At 43.5% G+C, this 14,727-nt stretch overlaps 1 protein-coding gene across 1 annotated transcript in view; it reads left to right on the top strand.

Annotated features, from left to right (window-relative positions):
• NEO1 (neogenin 1) overlaps positions 1 to 6,687 on the top strand; it is a 127,990-nt gene extending 121,303 nt beyond the window's left edge. Inside the window, exons 25-28 of the mRNA XM_010167961.1 lie at positions 1,391 to 1,549; positions 2,920 to 3,174; positions 3,487 to 3,623; positions 6,517 to 6,687. Coding sequence (XP_010166263.1) covers positions 1,391 to 1,549; positions 2,920 to 3,174; positions 3,487 to 3,623; positions 6,517 to 6,600 — 635 coding nt within the window. The 3' untranslated portion in view covers positions 6,601 to 6,687. The remainder of the gene's footprint in view (positions 1 to 1,390; positions 1,550 to 2,919; positions 3,175 to 3,486; positions 3,624 to 6,516) is intronic.
• Positions 6,688 to 14,727: the final 8,040 nt, after the last annotated feature.

The raw sequence follows: 14,727 nt of genomic DNA on the forward strand, positions 1-14,727 counted from the left end.
TAAAATGTTTATGCCTGGTAAATGTTACACCTTGAAATCTGTATGCCTCCTACCTTGCTGACATGTGAGAGAATTCCTGGTGTCTCTGATGACTGGTGTCTGCTGGATTTCCAGTCTCCAGGCTTTTGTGGGTTATTCCTCCATTCACCAGTTCCCTGCAAGACAAAGTGGGATTTTAATCTTGTTTGAAGCTGTTAGTGAGAATATCTGACATTGACAATGACGTTGGCTTTCTGTTGCCTTAACTCAATGGGAGAAATTGTTGATTACTCTCTTAAGAAAATCTCTAAGTTTATTGCCTCCACTGGTCAATTCACAGATCCTATCCTGCTGACAGGCTGTTTTCCAGGAAATGAGGAAGTCAGAGGGTTCAGATTTGTTGAGTTCAAACCACATGCATCAATGCAATAAGTCTTAACTGAACTCACCATTATAATGATGGATTTGCCCATCTTGTCATTCCTAGAAAGTAACTTTCAAAGGCAGCACATCTGGAGAATTTCCAGAAAAAGTTCAAAAGAAAATAACCAACCACAACCTTTTTTTTTGTGATTCTAATGGTAGCGTTTCCCTCCTGTTTTCTGTATTGAGACTCTGCTTCTTTTGGATGATTTTAAGCAGTTCAGTATTTACATCTCTCATAAGAACTAAATTCTGTGCACGCTTTTCCTTCCAGCCTAGGGAATAGCAAGAGTTTGTTTTGCTGTTACTGCAAAACAGTGAGGGCAAAGGGTGATTTACATTAAGTATGAAATTCATGTCTTGCAAACTAGAAAAAGAAAAGAGCAAGATAAAAAAAAAATAGGGGAAAAAAGAAAAAGAGGCTTTTGGTTTGAGTGTACCAGAGCAGAGCTTTACTAAGTCTGCACAGAGGCAATGAATGGAGCCTTTAGTGTCTTGTCCTACCCTTATCATTTGTCTTGTATTGTTTAATTAACCAAAGATGCCACATTTGGTTACAATGTTAAGAAATTCAGTGACAGCCAGAAATTAATTTGGAATCTGAGCTCATACGTCTCCTGTATGAGGTCTAGCATTTACAGCACAGTGTGAAATACATGGAAGTTCTGAAGGGAGCTGAACTTCATTTTTCTCAAGTGTAACAGAAAGCGCTTGAAAGATACAGCCAAGCGAGATGCACTTTCTGCACAGGAAAATGCTCTGTCTTTTGGGGAGGTTTTGTGTCTTGGCATGGAGGCAGCTCAAGTGCTGGAGCAGAGCTGGAAAATTGGTACTGAAACCTGTCATCTTGGTGTCATTGTAAATCTGCTGAGCGGTTGGCTCCCCCGTTCAGTGGCTCTGTGGGCGAAGGGAGGGGAATGGTGCATTTCAGTCCATGTGCATGCTGGCCTGTATGTTAAGCATTTTTCTGTCTTGTATTCATTCACAGCTGTGATTAGTGCTCATCCCATCCATTCACTCGATAACCCTCACCATCATTTCCACTCCGGCAGCCTCGCTTCTCCAACTCGCAGCTATCTCCATCACCAGGTCAACCCGTGGCCGATTGGCACATCCATGTCCCATTCAGACAGGGCCAATTCCACAGGTGAGATATAAATAAATGGTCAGGTAGATTTTGCTTGTAATGGAACAATGAGTGAAACATGGGGAAATCAAAACCTGAAAAGTAACTTGGTCAGTCTCCGTTGTTGTGCTCCGTGAGAGGCAGAGTGATGGACTTACTTAAGTACAGACAAAATCCTTAATAGGCTGAGTTTTCTGTAAACTGTTTCTTCTGTAGATGAGCTATTGATCCTTGAGATATGTGATGATGTCCTTGGAAAAGAGGTTTAATGTTTAAAATACAACTTCAAATAGGAAGGTTCCTTATTCTAAAGCCTTCAGCCCTGGAGTCTGAAATATCAGATTAAATCTAATTTGAGCTACTTAATAGGATAACTTTTTTCCTAATTGGTTGTGTTTAAAACCAAGAGAGGACAAAAAGTCCAGACTTTGCTACTGGAGCCAACATCAGTTAATGTTCCTGAAGCACACAGAAAATGGAGGTGATTTCTGTGCAGCATTTTCAGGCTTGTAGCACAGTCATTTGCAGTAATTTTTGTAATGTCTGAAAAATTCTGAAGTGACAGTATTGCTAAACTGCACGTAGGTAACATCTTGAGATTAAGTGAATTACGAGCTTCTCCAGTTTAAGGTTTACATTTTAATTAAGGTGCTGCAGCCAACAGCATTGCTTCCTGTTTCCTTATGAAAGCAATTTGTGAGGCTGCACGTGACACAGGCAGACGATACGTTAGAGGCAGAGGTGTTTCCCTCATTCCCTTTACCATGCTGAAGTGACAGCTCTCCCAATCCAGGTCTTTTCCTGCATGTGGTCTGAGTAGGATCATGATACCCTAAAATCAAGATACCATCTCATTGTTCTCTTAGATCGGGGTGGAGCCTGCTGCATACAAACAAATGAAGCCTGTGATTTTATTTTAGCTTTCAGCAAGTAAAGGGATTTCAAGTCTCTCTCAAAAAAAAAAAAAATTTGGCTCTTCTGTATGCACTACAGTGATATATATGTAATGTGTATCTGTGAACGCCAGTACTGTGAAATATTCAAGGGTACAATGAAGAAGATTTGTGCTCCATGCTTTTTATCTGAGGTTGTTATATGTAACTGTCAGTGCAAAACTATTGATTTGGTATTATGCCTGTGGAGTCGTTCAGTTCTCAGGCATATTTTGTTATTAGACAGCTGTTGCTGTTCACCTTCAAACAAGACAGACAGTTACACAGAATTGGTGTTATTTGCTACACAGATAGTTAATCTGTGGAGTCACTTAGCTTATAACAGTGATCTTGGAAAAGGCGCTTGCAGACACTACTGTTTTGTTTCCATCAGACCACAGATAACATTTTTGTTAAAGAAAATAAGCCGCCACTTTTTTTTTTCCTCTTCTGTTGTAGAATCTGTTCGAAACACACCTAGCACGGACACCATGCCAGCTTCCTCCTCTCAGACCTGTGCTGACCACCAGGATCCTGAAAGCACCGCAGGGTCTTACCTGGCTAATGCACAAGAGGAAGATTCAGCTCAGAACCTCCCTACAGCGCATGTCCGTCCTTCCCACCCGCTGAAGAGTTTTGCGGTGCCAGCGGTTCCTCCAGCTGGTTCCACGTATGACCCTGCATTGCCAAGCACACCATTACTGACTCAGCAAGGTGAGCGGGGGAAAACTGGCAAGACACACTTGCCAAAAAGAGAAAGGAGGAGATTTTATGAAGAAAATGAGAGGAACTCCTAGAGGGAGAGGTAGAATTGGGTGTCAGAGGCTGGACTGAATTTTGTTGGTATAATTTTCAAGGCCCTTTTATGTTATGTGCATAGATAAATAGAATTCAAATTTAGCACTCCATAATTTGAAGCATTCGTTTTTCTCAAATACAGTCCTTTTTATTCTACTTTCAAAAGTTTTCTGAATAGGCAAAAGAACTAATTAACTAAGGCATAACAATATCACTCTTTATTTTAAGCTCCTAACCATCCAGTTCACTCGGTGAAGACTGCATCAATTGGGACTTTAGGAAGAACTCGACCTCCTATGCCAGTAGTGGTTCCCAGTGCCCCTGATGTGCAGGAGACCACCAGGATGCTCGAGGACTCGGAAAGCGTAGGTACTCATACGCTGCCAGTGGCTTTCTTTGGCAGTGCTTATTGAACTGTGCTGAATCTCTCTTGTGACTTTTAGTAACATCTGCACTGAGACTCTCAAAGGCGGAGGTTAGTGAGGCTCCTGATTTCCACCAAGTGCCATTGCCTGCTAACCCATATTAAAATAATTTAGTGTCAATTGGGGTTTTTCAGTCTGGAGAAGAGAAGGCTCCAGGGAGACTTTATTGCAGCCTTCCAGTACCTGAAGGGGTCTGTAAGAAAAATGGGGATGGACTTTTTAGCAGAGCCTGTAATGGTTTAAAACTAAAAGATTCAGACTAGATGTAAGGAAGAAATTTTTTACAAGAGTGGTGAAACCCTGGCACAAGTTGCCCAGAGAGGTGGTAGAAGCCCCATCTGTGGAAACATTCATGGTCAGGTTGGATGGAGCTCTGAGCAACCTGATCTGGTTGAAGATGTCCTTGCCCATGGTAGGGGGGTTGGAATTAAATGATCTTTAATGTCCCTCCCAACCCAAAACCATTCCACAATTCTATGAAATTACTTTCTACACCAGGCAGCACATCCAGAGAATAAGCACCTAAATTGCAAGTACTAGCAGTGCTTCCTAAATCTGAAAATGACTTAAGAGCGTAGCTTCATTCCTAATTACACAACACCAGCATCTGCTTCCATCTATTCCAGCCCACAAGGCCCCACTCAGGTCACAAACTAAAAAACCTTTGGCAACATTTTGGCTGAGCTGAGGCTATTAGCTGAACACAGAGTAATGTTCTCTGGAGATTTTCTTTCTTGACTCCTGCTCAACACTTCTGGTTTCTGCTAGCCTGTCACAGTTACAAGAGGAGAGTACAGACAGATACCCCCTATAGCACGAGGCTTTTCATTCTTTACAGTCCGTAGCACCTAATGGAGCTCTGGTTTGTGACTTGGGCTCCCATGTGCAGGCTGCCATACCGGAGCTGTAGAAATGTTCCACACAGCTGGTTTTTGCCTCCTTATCTTGATGTAAAGAGCACCTTTGTTCCCAGAGCTGAACGCCTCCAACAGTGCCGTTCGCTCCTCTGTACAGCTTAAGATGTCATGTTCACGCTTGCTGTGAGATGTCATTTATTCCTGTCTGTTTTGCAAGCCTACTACTGTGCCTGGATCCTATTAAAGTCTTGCAGCTGCAGCTTCCTGTGCTGCTGCAGAGCATCCAAACTATCATTGCAGATGGGAAATCTAATATTAATGCCAAAACGTTAAAGCCATCATCCCAAATATGTTTTTAGGTACTTGTATGGAAGCGTTCTGTCTTTCTGGGGAAAAATATAACTGTTGGGCTGCTTTGGAAATAGCTTTTAAGAAGTGAGGATGTTTTGGGTGTCAGGCACTGGAAGAGCTGTTTTCCTTTCAAATTGCAAGCCAAGAAGTTATTGTATTAGCTATTGTATTACTGCTACAGGAAATGCTTATTTTGAAGTATTCTTTCTTTTCTTGTTTCCTTACTGTCCTTTATTTTTGTCACTCTCTCATTTCTGTATGTGCTGGTCTAGAAACTGTATGCGTGCTTGATTTGGTGTACTTTTGCCCTTCTGTCTGTTTGTCACTCCTACTTTATTTTGAGTTTTTTGGTTGGTACCAAAAATATACTCATTAATTTAATCAACAACAAATTTGTAATATTTAATTACAATTAATTTATTTTTAATTGTAACCATTATACCAATTGTAGCCATAAGCCATTAGTAAATTTCTTCATTAATAAATTAGTACAATATAAAGTTATTTCAGCACATTAAATACTAGTTAAATGATGAGTTTTAAAAATTAGGATTAGATAGTGATTTGAATTGATTCTTTTTTTTTTATGAAAGCCTGTAGGAATGAGTCTGAGTACTTTTAGCTCACTGCTATTTATCACTGTCAGTAGTCATCAGATAATGCCTTAGACGCAGGACAGAGATGACTTTTCTGGTACAATCTAGATTGCTTGGTAAACTGGGAAGTGCCTGCTGTATTATTTTCTATTTAAATTAAAGAAAATGATTGTATCTAGAAGCAAAGGAAGGGAGATCAGAGTCAGGGTTGAGGGCTCTGCTCTGGAAAGGACTCTAGTTTTATGGTACAGTGTCAGCTGAGCTGTAGCTTTAATATTTGATTCCGAGCCAGGTCTAATAATGAACCTTAGATATCTAGAGCAGGAACTATCACAGAGGAGTTCTTTTCCTTCCAATTCGGCATTAGCAGAGCTGGTATTGGAATACCACATGCAGCCTGGCTCACCTTCTGTGAAAACCACGTTGAGAGAGCAAAGAGGGTTTGGAGAAATGCTCCAAGAACATAAGGGGGTTGAAAACTACACAGTACTGAAAAAAACTTGGTCAGCTTAGAAAAGGTTTGGAGATTAACTAGTTCATGGTATCTATCTACATAATGAACAGGTATCATCAGCCTGTTATCAATGCAATATAGATGAAGCTAAACAATTGAGGCTAAAAACAGAGTGTCATTTTTAGCAAGCATAATGATTCTCAAAGCAGTTTTATAGAAGTGATGTCTTTGACCTTTTTTTCCAGTTAAGCTGGGAAGATTTTTCTAAAATAGCTACTTTGGTTCAAAGGAAGCTGTTGTCTTGAATGAGGAATTGATACAAGGAAAAAAGATAAGATGATCAGTGTCTTCAAAATCAGTGAAACTATGAGTCACTATTGCAAAAAGACTGCACTTAAAATAGAGAGTTGTTTCAAGTTATTAATTCCCGTAAGTGTTGATAAATCTGCTTCTGCTTATTCATGTGTCAGGGTCACAATCTACACCAGAATCACTGACCATTTCTTCTTATTTTGTATTCTGTCTCTTTAAAGAAAGCAAGTCACCTTGTCAATAACTTTTTACATCTCCCACAGAATTATGAACCGGATGAGCTGACCAAAGAGATGGCCCACCTGGAAGGACTTATGAAGGACCTTAATGCCATCACTACAGCATGATCACCTTCACCAGGAGATGACTCCAAAACAGTTTCACAAGTCTTGGGACTCAGCCTTGGAACACAAGGAATTGTACAGAGAAAAAAAAGAAAAAAAAAAAAAAAAAAAGAGAGAAAAAACAGAAAGAGGGACAGCACACGAGAGCATACACAGAAAGCAAACACGTTTCTGCTACAGCTGGTCAAAAAGAGATGACTTTCCCTGTCATCGTCCTGCAATGACCTCATTGCCAAGTTGAATTCCATTTACCTGCTGAGACCATGCAGGATGGGATGCATCGGGCTGAAATCTAGCATCCAGACAAGAGGGGGGGAAAAAAAAGTAGACTTCATATATTTTTTTTTTTCTGGTCAGGTTTCGTCTCAGTGGTGTGATTGCCCTGCCTTTTCAGTGTTGGACATTTGCATTTATGTACAATTTTATTTGTGTTTTTATTTTATCTTTTTTTATAAAAAGGAAAAAACGTTGTAATCCATTAAAAAAAAAAAAGAGGGAGAAACTGTTGTTTTTCACAGCCTAGACTGACGTTTGACTGCTTGTTCTATTGTGTATGAAAATTCATTGCCAGTGTGGGTTGTTCTGTTTTGTTTTTTTATTCTGCATATAATTACGTCCCCTTCTGGCAGTTAATCCATGGCCTTTTGGGATGCTGCACTGCTATTTGTAAGCTTTTTTTTATTATTTTTATATTATAATTATTAAAAGCCTGACTTTCTCCTCTCATCACTGTGAGATTACCAGTCTGTTTGAATTGAAATGTAATTTGAAAGGCTTGTTTGTCGCTTTTTGTGCAGTTTCAGTATTTTGAGTGGGGAAAAGTAGATGGGGAAGGGGAGGGGATCCAGTGGGAAGTTTCATTATTGTTGTTTTCCTGTCTTTCTATATTGACTCGAAAGACTGAAGAAAATGAAAGCATCTTCTGTAACATCCTTCCTTGTAACTTCAGCATACTGTGTCTCTGGTTACTGAACTGCAGTAAGAGACTCATTTAGAACCATTGAGGGGAAACAAAAAAAATTCCTCCTGTAAAGTAGGGTTCCTTACATTTAGATGACACTACAGCTTATTTTGGCAACAGTGCTCTCTTTTGTTGTGGTTAGTTTAAAGATTGCATCATGAAACTTGATCTGAGCGCTTATTCAGCATGGATAACTTATAGTATAGTGAACACTTCTCTGCTGGTGGTGTTTAGGTTTGAGCTTCCTGCACCTCCCAGGAGCAGAGAACTGTGGACCTTTTCTCATCAGCAACATCCCATATCATATTTTTGAGAACACATGTCCACAGGATCCTTCAGCAGCCAGTCCAACACCCCAATGCAGTTTCTCTATACCAGGCTATTTAAACAAGAATCCTTCTCTTACAGATTCTTCAGAGACATAAGACAAAAAATGTATTTTTTTACACTTTCAAAACCATCTGAAAAGAAAACCAGTATTAGCAACTCAGGTGCTGTTCACTTATCTGTCTAGAAAGGAAGGAAAGTAAGAAGGAAACTCCTATATGAGGGGAAGGAAAAGGTTTTTTTGTTTTTTCCTTGTATGATTGCCTGGCTCTGCCATACTCTGTGAGGAGGAATGGCATCAATAGAGGGACTGTGTTTTAGTAAAAAATGAAAAAACAATACCCAGCTGCCTAACAAACTCACGTGCCATTTCGCTTTTAAGATGAAAGAAAATTCAAAACTTACTGATGATTTAGAGGGAGAATCTGTTCCTCCTGAGCGATGGGAGTTGTGATCTCAGAAGCTCCGTGCTAACAATGGAGGAAGCGCAGGTAACGGACATTTCAGGTGCAGGGCACTGCTGCTGTAGTCACAGGGCCTCTGCTAGATGGCTGCACCTGTTGGAATATTAACAGGACATACTGTAAATCTCCTTAAATTAACAAGAACTTTGCTTCATTTATTTTCTTTTATCCATGTGACTAAAGTTCTGGGCCCATTTTCATAGTCACTAAGAGAATGGAGAGCCAGTGAATCATGCTGGAGAGCCACAGGGGCTTGGGATGTAGTTTTACTTCCTTTCTTTTCCTGAACTCTTTGTGTTGTCATTTCTAGGCCATTCTCTGGGTTTATTTATTATTTGAGGGAGGGGAGGGAATCAAAGGAATTGGAGCACCGTGGGCCACCTGGATAATTGAAGTTTGGACTTGTAATCAGTACAATTCAGGGCAAAATAAGCTACAGAATATGTATTTAAATAATAAAATACACACCCTGTCCTGAAAGGAGTGGGTGTAAGTTTTCCTTTGCCTATTTTTTATCTATACCCAAAGAAATGCCATCATACGTACACAGTATTCTTAGCTGGTGAGTCTTTGTGAATATTACTTATGTATAACACCATGAATGTTAATATTGTCATTGAATTTGGGGAGGGGGAATATTTTTAATGATAAAACAACTGTTCAAAGTTGGTTTTTTAAGGTTAAAAAAAAAAAACATTTATTTGATTCAGTGTACAATCTGTATTGCACTTTTTCACATTTTAATGCTACATTTTCTTACATATCCTGTGATTTTAAATTTGGAACATTGTGTATCCTTGTAGTGTCATAGTCAAGCTGTTAAGTGGCAGCTTCCCTCAGAGACATTGGGGAAAAAAACAAAAACAAACCTGTATATTGTTTTATGATTCTCATGTAGAATAATTTTGAGGACTGCTGTAGAGGTCTGCCTTTCTGTACAATTTTTGCTTTTCTGTAGTATTTGCTGTATACTCTATGGCTTTTTTTAATAACTTCATGTTTATTATTTTGTATTGGGTATCCAATACACTTTTTTAATCCAATCAAATTCTGGTCTGCTTGGAGAGTTTGTTCTCTTCTTAATTATTCTTAGAATTTATTTTTTTTTTTTAACTTAATCAGTATGGTGACCAGGTTTGGAATTTTGCTCCCACCTTTTTTGTTGTGGTTTGGTAGGTTGTGTCCTCCAGAGAAAGAGAGAAGAGGAACTGTTATTCCCCACCATCTATTTTCTGGCTAACTCCCCTCCTTTGCAAACCTCAATAGCACAAGTATCACCTTCTAACAAGCAAGCATCAGAAGGAAAGGTTTCAAATCAGTGAAAGTACATTTAATAGCCTGAGTAAAACGAGTGAGTCACAGAAAAATAATGTTGTAATTCTTTGAATATAGCACTTTCTGTCTATAAATTTTAATGTGCAGTAATTGATATCCTGATTGTTACCCTCATGCCACCTCTAGACTCTTTTCTTTCAATACTAGAAACTGTCTCTGATCATCTGTGTATTATCTGCAAACCACCACTTTCCCCAGTTAATTGTGTTCCATTTTCTTGGGAGCATTAGACCATTCCTCATCCTGACCTCTGCTAACAGAAATCAAAGCTACTGAATTGTTTTGCACTCCCTGCTCCTATTTTACTAGTCAGATCCTTTTGTTGACTCATTAAATTGTGCAACCACGCTGAGGTCTTAGGTGGGAACCGGACCCCAGAATTCTCCTGAAAAGATGCCGTGACCCTGCAGCTGGTCAGGGACTTCACAGCCATGCTAGAACTGGTGGGGTGTGTGCACGTACACGTGTAGAGGAGAGGAGAAAGAAGGAACAAAGGCATTAATCATTAAATTGGGATGCAGACCAAAAAAAACCCTGCCCTTACTAACTAGCTTTAAAAGCAAAGGACTGGTTTTTGCTCGGTTAGTCAGTGCTGTGCTATTTGCTTTTCAAATCAAGTCAGATAAAAAAAAAAAAAATGACAGTTTTTTTGAAGTGTTTATCAGTCAAGTAGCCCATTTTCAGACAGGTACAAGCAATACCAACTTATGGCCTCCTGTGCCACCAGGCACTGCAGGACAGGGACACTAGAGGGCACCCATGACTTGCTGCAAAGCAAACCCACAGCCTGCACCATTTTTGCATCCAGCTGGAAGAAAAGAATTTGTTTCTCTTCAGCCTAAGTTAAGACGACTAACAGCAGTGATGCTTTCTTGTTAGCAAAGACCCCAAGCAGTAAACTATTTTTTTCATGCCTAGCTGTGGCTTGCCATGATAGCACTTTGGCATCCAACATAGAAAGTTGACTCAACCACCTTCAATAAACTAGTGCAACACTTGTAGACTTTTTCCATTAAAACCAGCCACTTGCCTTAAGACAAATTGAGGCTGGATTTAAACTAACAGCAAATCATTGTTCATCTCAAATAAAAGCATTCCTGTAGGAGCTCAACATGATTTAACTAAACTGCTCCTTTACATGACAACAGTACAACTTCTCTGTAGGGCTAACTCAACACAGACTTCAACCAGGTTCCACGTCTCCCCTTATTACACATGAATATGAACACAAAGAGTCTGTGTAGACTTTTAAAAGCCCGATGTTGAGCTGCAGTGTGACTCTAGAACCTTCCATAAGCAGACACAGCAAAATTCCTGCCTCCAAAAAAAAAACACTTGCCAGCTCTCCAGTGTGATGGACACCCTAGAAGTTGAGGGGAAAATCATCCTCACAAACAAACATGCTAACAGAGGCAGCAGACAGGACCAGCGGGCTTGGGAAAGAAAAGCCAACTCTTGTGGTTGGCAGGTACAACATGGAAAAGTGGCAACAAGAACACAAGGCTAAGAGTGAAAGGGTGGCAGAAGGAAGCACCCATAGATCCAAAGAGTACACCTGCTTTTGGAAAAGGCAGGAAAAGCCTAAATGTTAAAAGAGTGCCAGGGAGACATACTAAAATCCAATGGGGGGGCAGGCGCGGACAAAGAAGGAGTCAGCCTACTCTTTAGTGCTGCTGGGCCACCTTTCTGGGGAGGAAAGTGATCTCCAGCAGCTGAGAGAGGCTCTCTGATCAGGACTCCCTGCGTGCACAGCTGCCTGGCTCACTTCCCCTCCACAGGCAGGACTGGCAGCAGCTACACTAGGACAATTCCTGTCCTTTAGTAAATGAGAATCAACTTTTTCTAGTTACTTCCCACTTTCAGCTCCTGTTTCCCCAACCTTTTTCCAGCATACACTGCCTTTCCTCCAACCCTTCCTCTCTGCAGGGACAATGGCCAAGACAGCCGGCTCCCATGGGGCTGCAATTTAGAACAAACACTAATTTTCCTTTGTAATTTCCTAGGAGGAAGTTCTGTTTCCCAACCTCTCAGGACATCCCAGTCAGCCTTCAAGTGGCCACTGGCTAAAATGGGATTCTGTAGGGTGCTCTGCCCACCAGTTTAGCCACAAACCCCTTTGTTTGACACACAAATGCACCAGTAACACCACTGTCAGCCTTGGAAGCATGACGTAAGTGCTGCTCTAATAGCCACAAATCCTCACCACCTCGACCACACACAGGACAGCCTGCTTGCAGTATCCTGCAGCAACCCCATCACCGCAAAGGCTGGGAGAATTCAATGAGACAAGCTAGAGATGTAGCAATAAAATCATCACACATTAACTTAATTCAAATCAGTAGTACTCACCCTGAGCAGGCTCCAGGCAAGGGAAGAGCACGCACTGGACTGCTGCATTCTCCTCTACCTGCAGATTTTGCCGTGTCCCTTTTTCCCCTTCTCTCTCAGTGCCTCCACCTCCTAGAACTTCAGCTTTTTGTAAAGATGGGGTGAGGTCTTCTGTCCTGAGCTGCAAACCTGAGGCAGGGTGGGGGGGAAGAATATTTGTAACCTCAGTCACTGTCCCTGGCTGGCAGGGCTTCTGAGGACAGAGCTGGGACATTCAGATGGGTGTGTTGGAAAACCCTGACCTGGCTTTGCAGCCCCCTTAGGACCATGAGACTGCTGCCAGAGTCTCCTCTGCTAAAGCAGACACACAGGTCCCACCTTGCAGCAGGGCAGGGGGCACCCAGCACCATCCAGGGGAGTTGCAGGACACAGAGGTTTGTCTTTGAGCTCGATACAGCCTGGCTGTGATCAGACACACGCCTTGTCCCCTGGCCAGGGAGAGCCCGGGGAGGGTTTACCCAGAGGAACGAGAAACCGAGGCTGGCTGCGTGCCTGACAGCCCCATCCCGCTCAGCATCCTCCCCAATCCCAGCATCCCTGTACATGAGGAAAACACCAGAGCCCATTTCTCCTCCGTGGGCACTGTCACCATGGTAACAGCATCCACTTCATCTTGCCAAGCTCTGCACTGATGTAGGAGAGGTCAGGGCAGCTTCCCTCCCACACAGGGCTTTCCTCACAGCTGCTGGGCTGTTTGCTGAGGCACAGCCCTGGTCCCACACTGCTCCTATCCATCTCCTCGCTGTCTGCGCTGAGCTTTTGGAGCCTCATGACAAAAAGCCCTGTCTCTGGAGAAGGGCACTGAGGTGCCAGGGAAAGCTTGCCAGAGTCTCTGTACCTCTCCCTTGGTCCCATCCATATCACAGAATCATGAAATGATTTGGGTTGGAAGGGACCTTAAAAATCATCCAGTTCCAACCCCCTGCCATCAGCAGGGACACCTTCCACTAGACCAGGTTGCTCAAAGCCTCATCCAACCTGGCCTTAAAAACCTCCAGGGAGGGAGGAGCTCTCTGCCAGCACCCCTCAACCTCAAGGGTTGCCCCTGTGTTGTCTTGGGTGGGGGTGTCACTGCTGTGCCCCAGGAGGAACCACCTCCAGAATGCTGTTGGCCCTGCGAAGCCTGGGGAGCAGGATCTCCCCAGCACCCAGGCCATGTCTTGCCCTCCCCAGCCTGGACCCTTTCATCTCCTCTGTCTCTGCCTGGCTGCGCTGGCTCCTCTGGAGCAAACCAGAGGTTCCTGTATTTCTCCAGCTTCTTTTGAAGAGGGCTGTGGCCCTCATCCCCTCCCTGTGCCCCAGAGACCAGGCTGGAGGCACATCTGCACAAGGAGATGCTTCACAGTGGCTCCTTGGTCCCATTCCCACCCTGACCCCTACAGCATTTGCTGTCCTCCTTCACCCAGCTCTGGGCACCAGTACAGGTACCCAGGGTGGTTCTTCCCAGCTCAGCGTGCCTGGGTCCCTCAGCAGTTAAAACCTAGCCTAGTCCCTAGCACTGTGGTTCAAATGAGCTGCAGCAGCCAAATCCAGCACTGGGCTCAGTTACACATGGGGTTACTGAGCTGCAGCCACCTCAGGGGGCTATCAGCCATGGTTGGAAGGGAAAAAAACCCACACTGCTGCAGCCAGAGCTGCTGGAACGGGGCTGGGTGTGCAGGGAAGGTGGTGAAGCCAGAAGGACAAAGCACCCCCAGACACAAGACTGTGGGGAATGCTGTTTGCAACTGGGGACTGCTGCCCCAACCTGCTAGTGCTGAGGGGACCCAAAAGACAGTCACCAACACACCACAGCACATGGCACCTTCCAGACCCTCCCAGTTCAACTACATTTCCAAAACCACCTCTAAATGGAGGGCAGTCATGGCCAGGGGGGACAGAGCCCCGAGTGTGGACCGGGAGCACAGAGTCAGGGCTCAGCCTTTCCCCCCCAACAGCCAGGAATTAGGAGGACCGTCAGCACCCAGAAAGAAGTGGGCTTCAGATAGGGAACCACCCCAAAATCCTCATCACCCCTCTTACCTAGCCAAGCACAGAAGAGCGTACTGCTTGTTGTGAGGAGCCAGGAACTGGGAGGAGTGGGCTGGAGCCTGCCCTAGTACCCCACCCCCCACCAGGTGTTTCCCATCTCCATCCCCAGGGCAGGGCCCCTTCCCAGATGCAGGACATCAGCCTGAGTGCCCAACCCAATGCTGCTCATGGCTGTGGGCTTGTGCTGGCCACCTGGCTGGGCTTTGTTCTGCAGGGCAGTCTGGCTTGTTCACAGATAGGCCTGGAAATGGGGGCCTGGGCAGCAGTGGAGGACAAGGGAATTTCAGTGGGATGAGGGTTGGAGTGGTGACAACCCTTTCCAACCAGGGTTGCTTTCAGTGCTGTGTGAGACATGCTACAAGCCACTGAGATCTAGTAAAACCCAGCAAGCAAACAACAGCATCACAACAAACTAGAGATGGATTCTGAGTCCCCAGTGCTTGTGACTCATGGGCTCTCAGAGGGTACTCCAGGGTCCCCAAGGCTGGTGTCTGCCTGTTTTCACGGTACTTGAACCAAATTCATACTACTTGAACCAAAACCTATCATCTTTGAGACCATTTTGCTGCAAACAGGGAGGAAAAAATGTGTTGTGTCCATGCACGAGTGACTCCAGGTCTCCCT

Source organism: Antrostomus carolinensis, unplaced genomic scaffold (assembly GCF_000700745.2).
Source record: "Antrostomus carolinensis isolate BGI_N321 unplaced genomic scaffold, ASM70074v2 scaffold645, whole genome shotgun sequence".
NCBI lineage: Eukaryota > Metazoa > Chordata > Aves > Caprimulgiformes > Caprimulgidae > Antrostomus > Antrostomus carolinensis.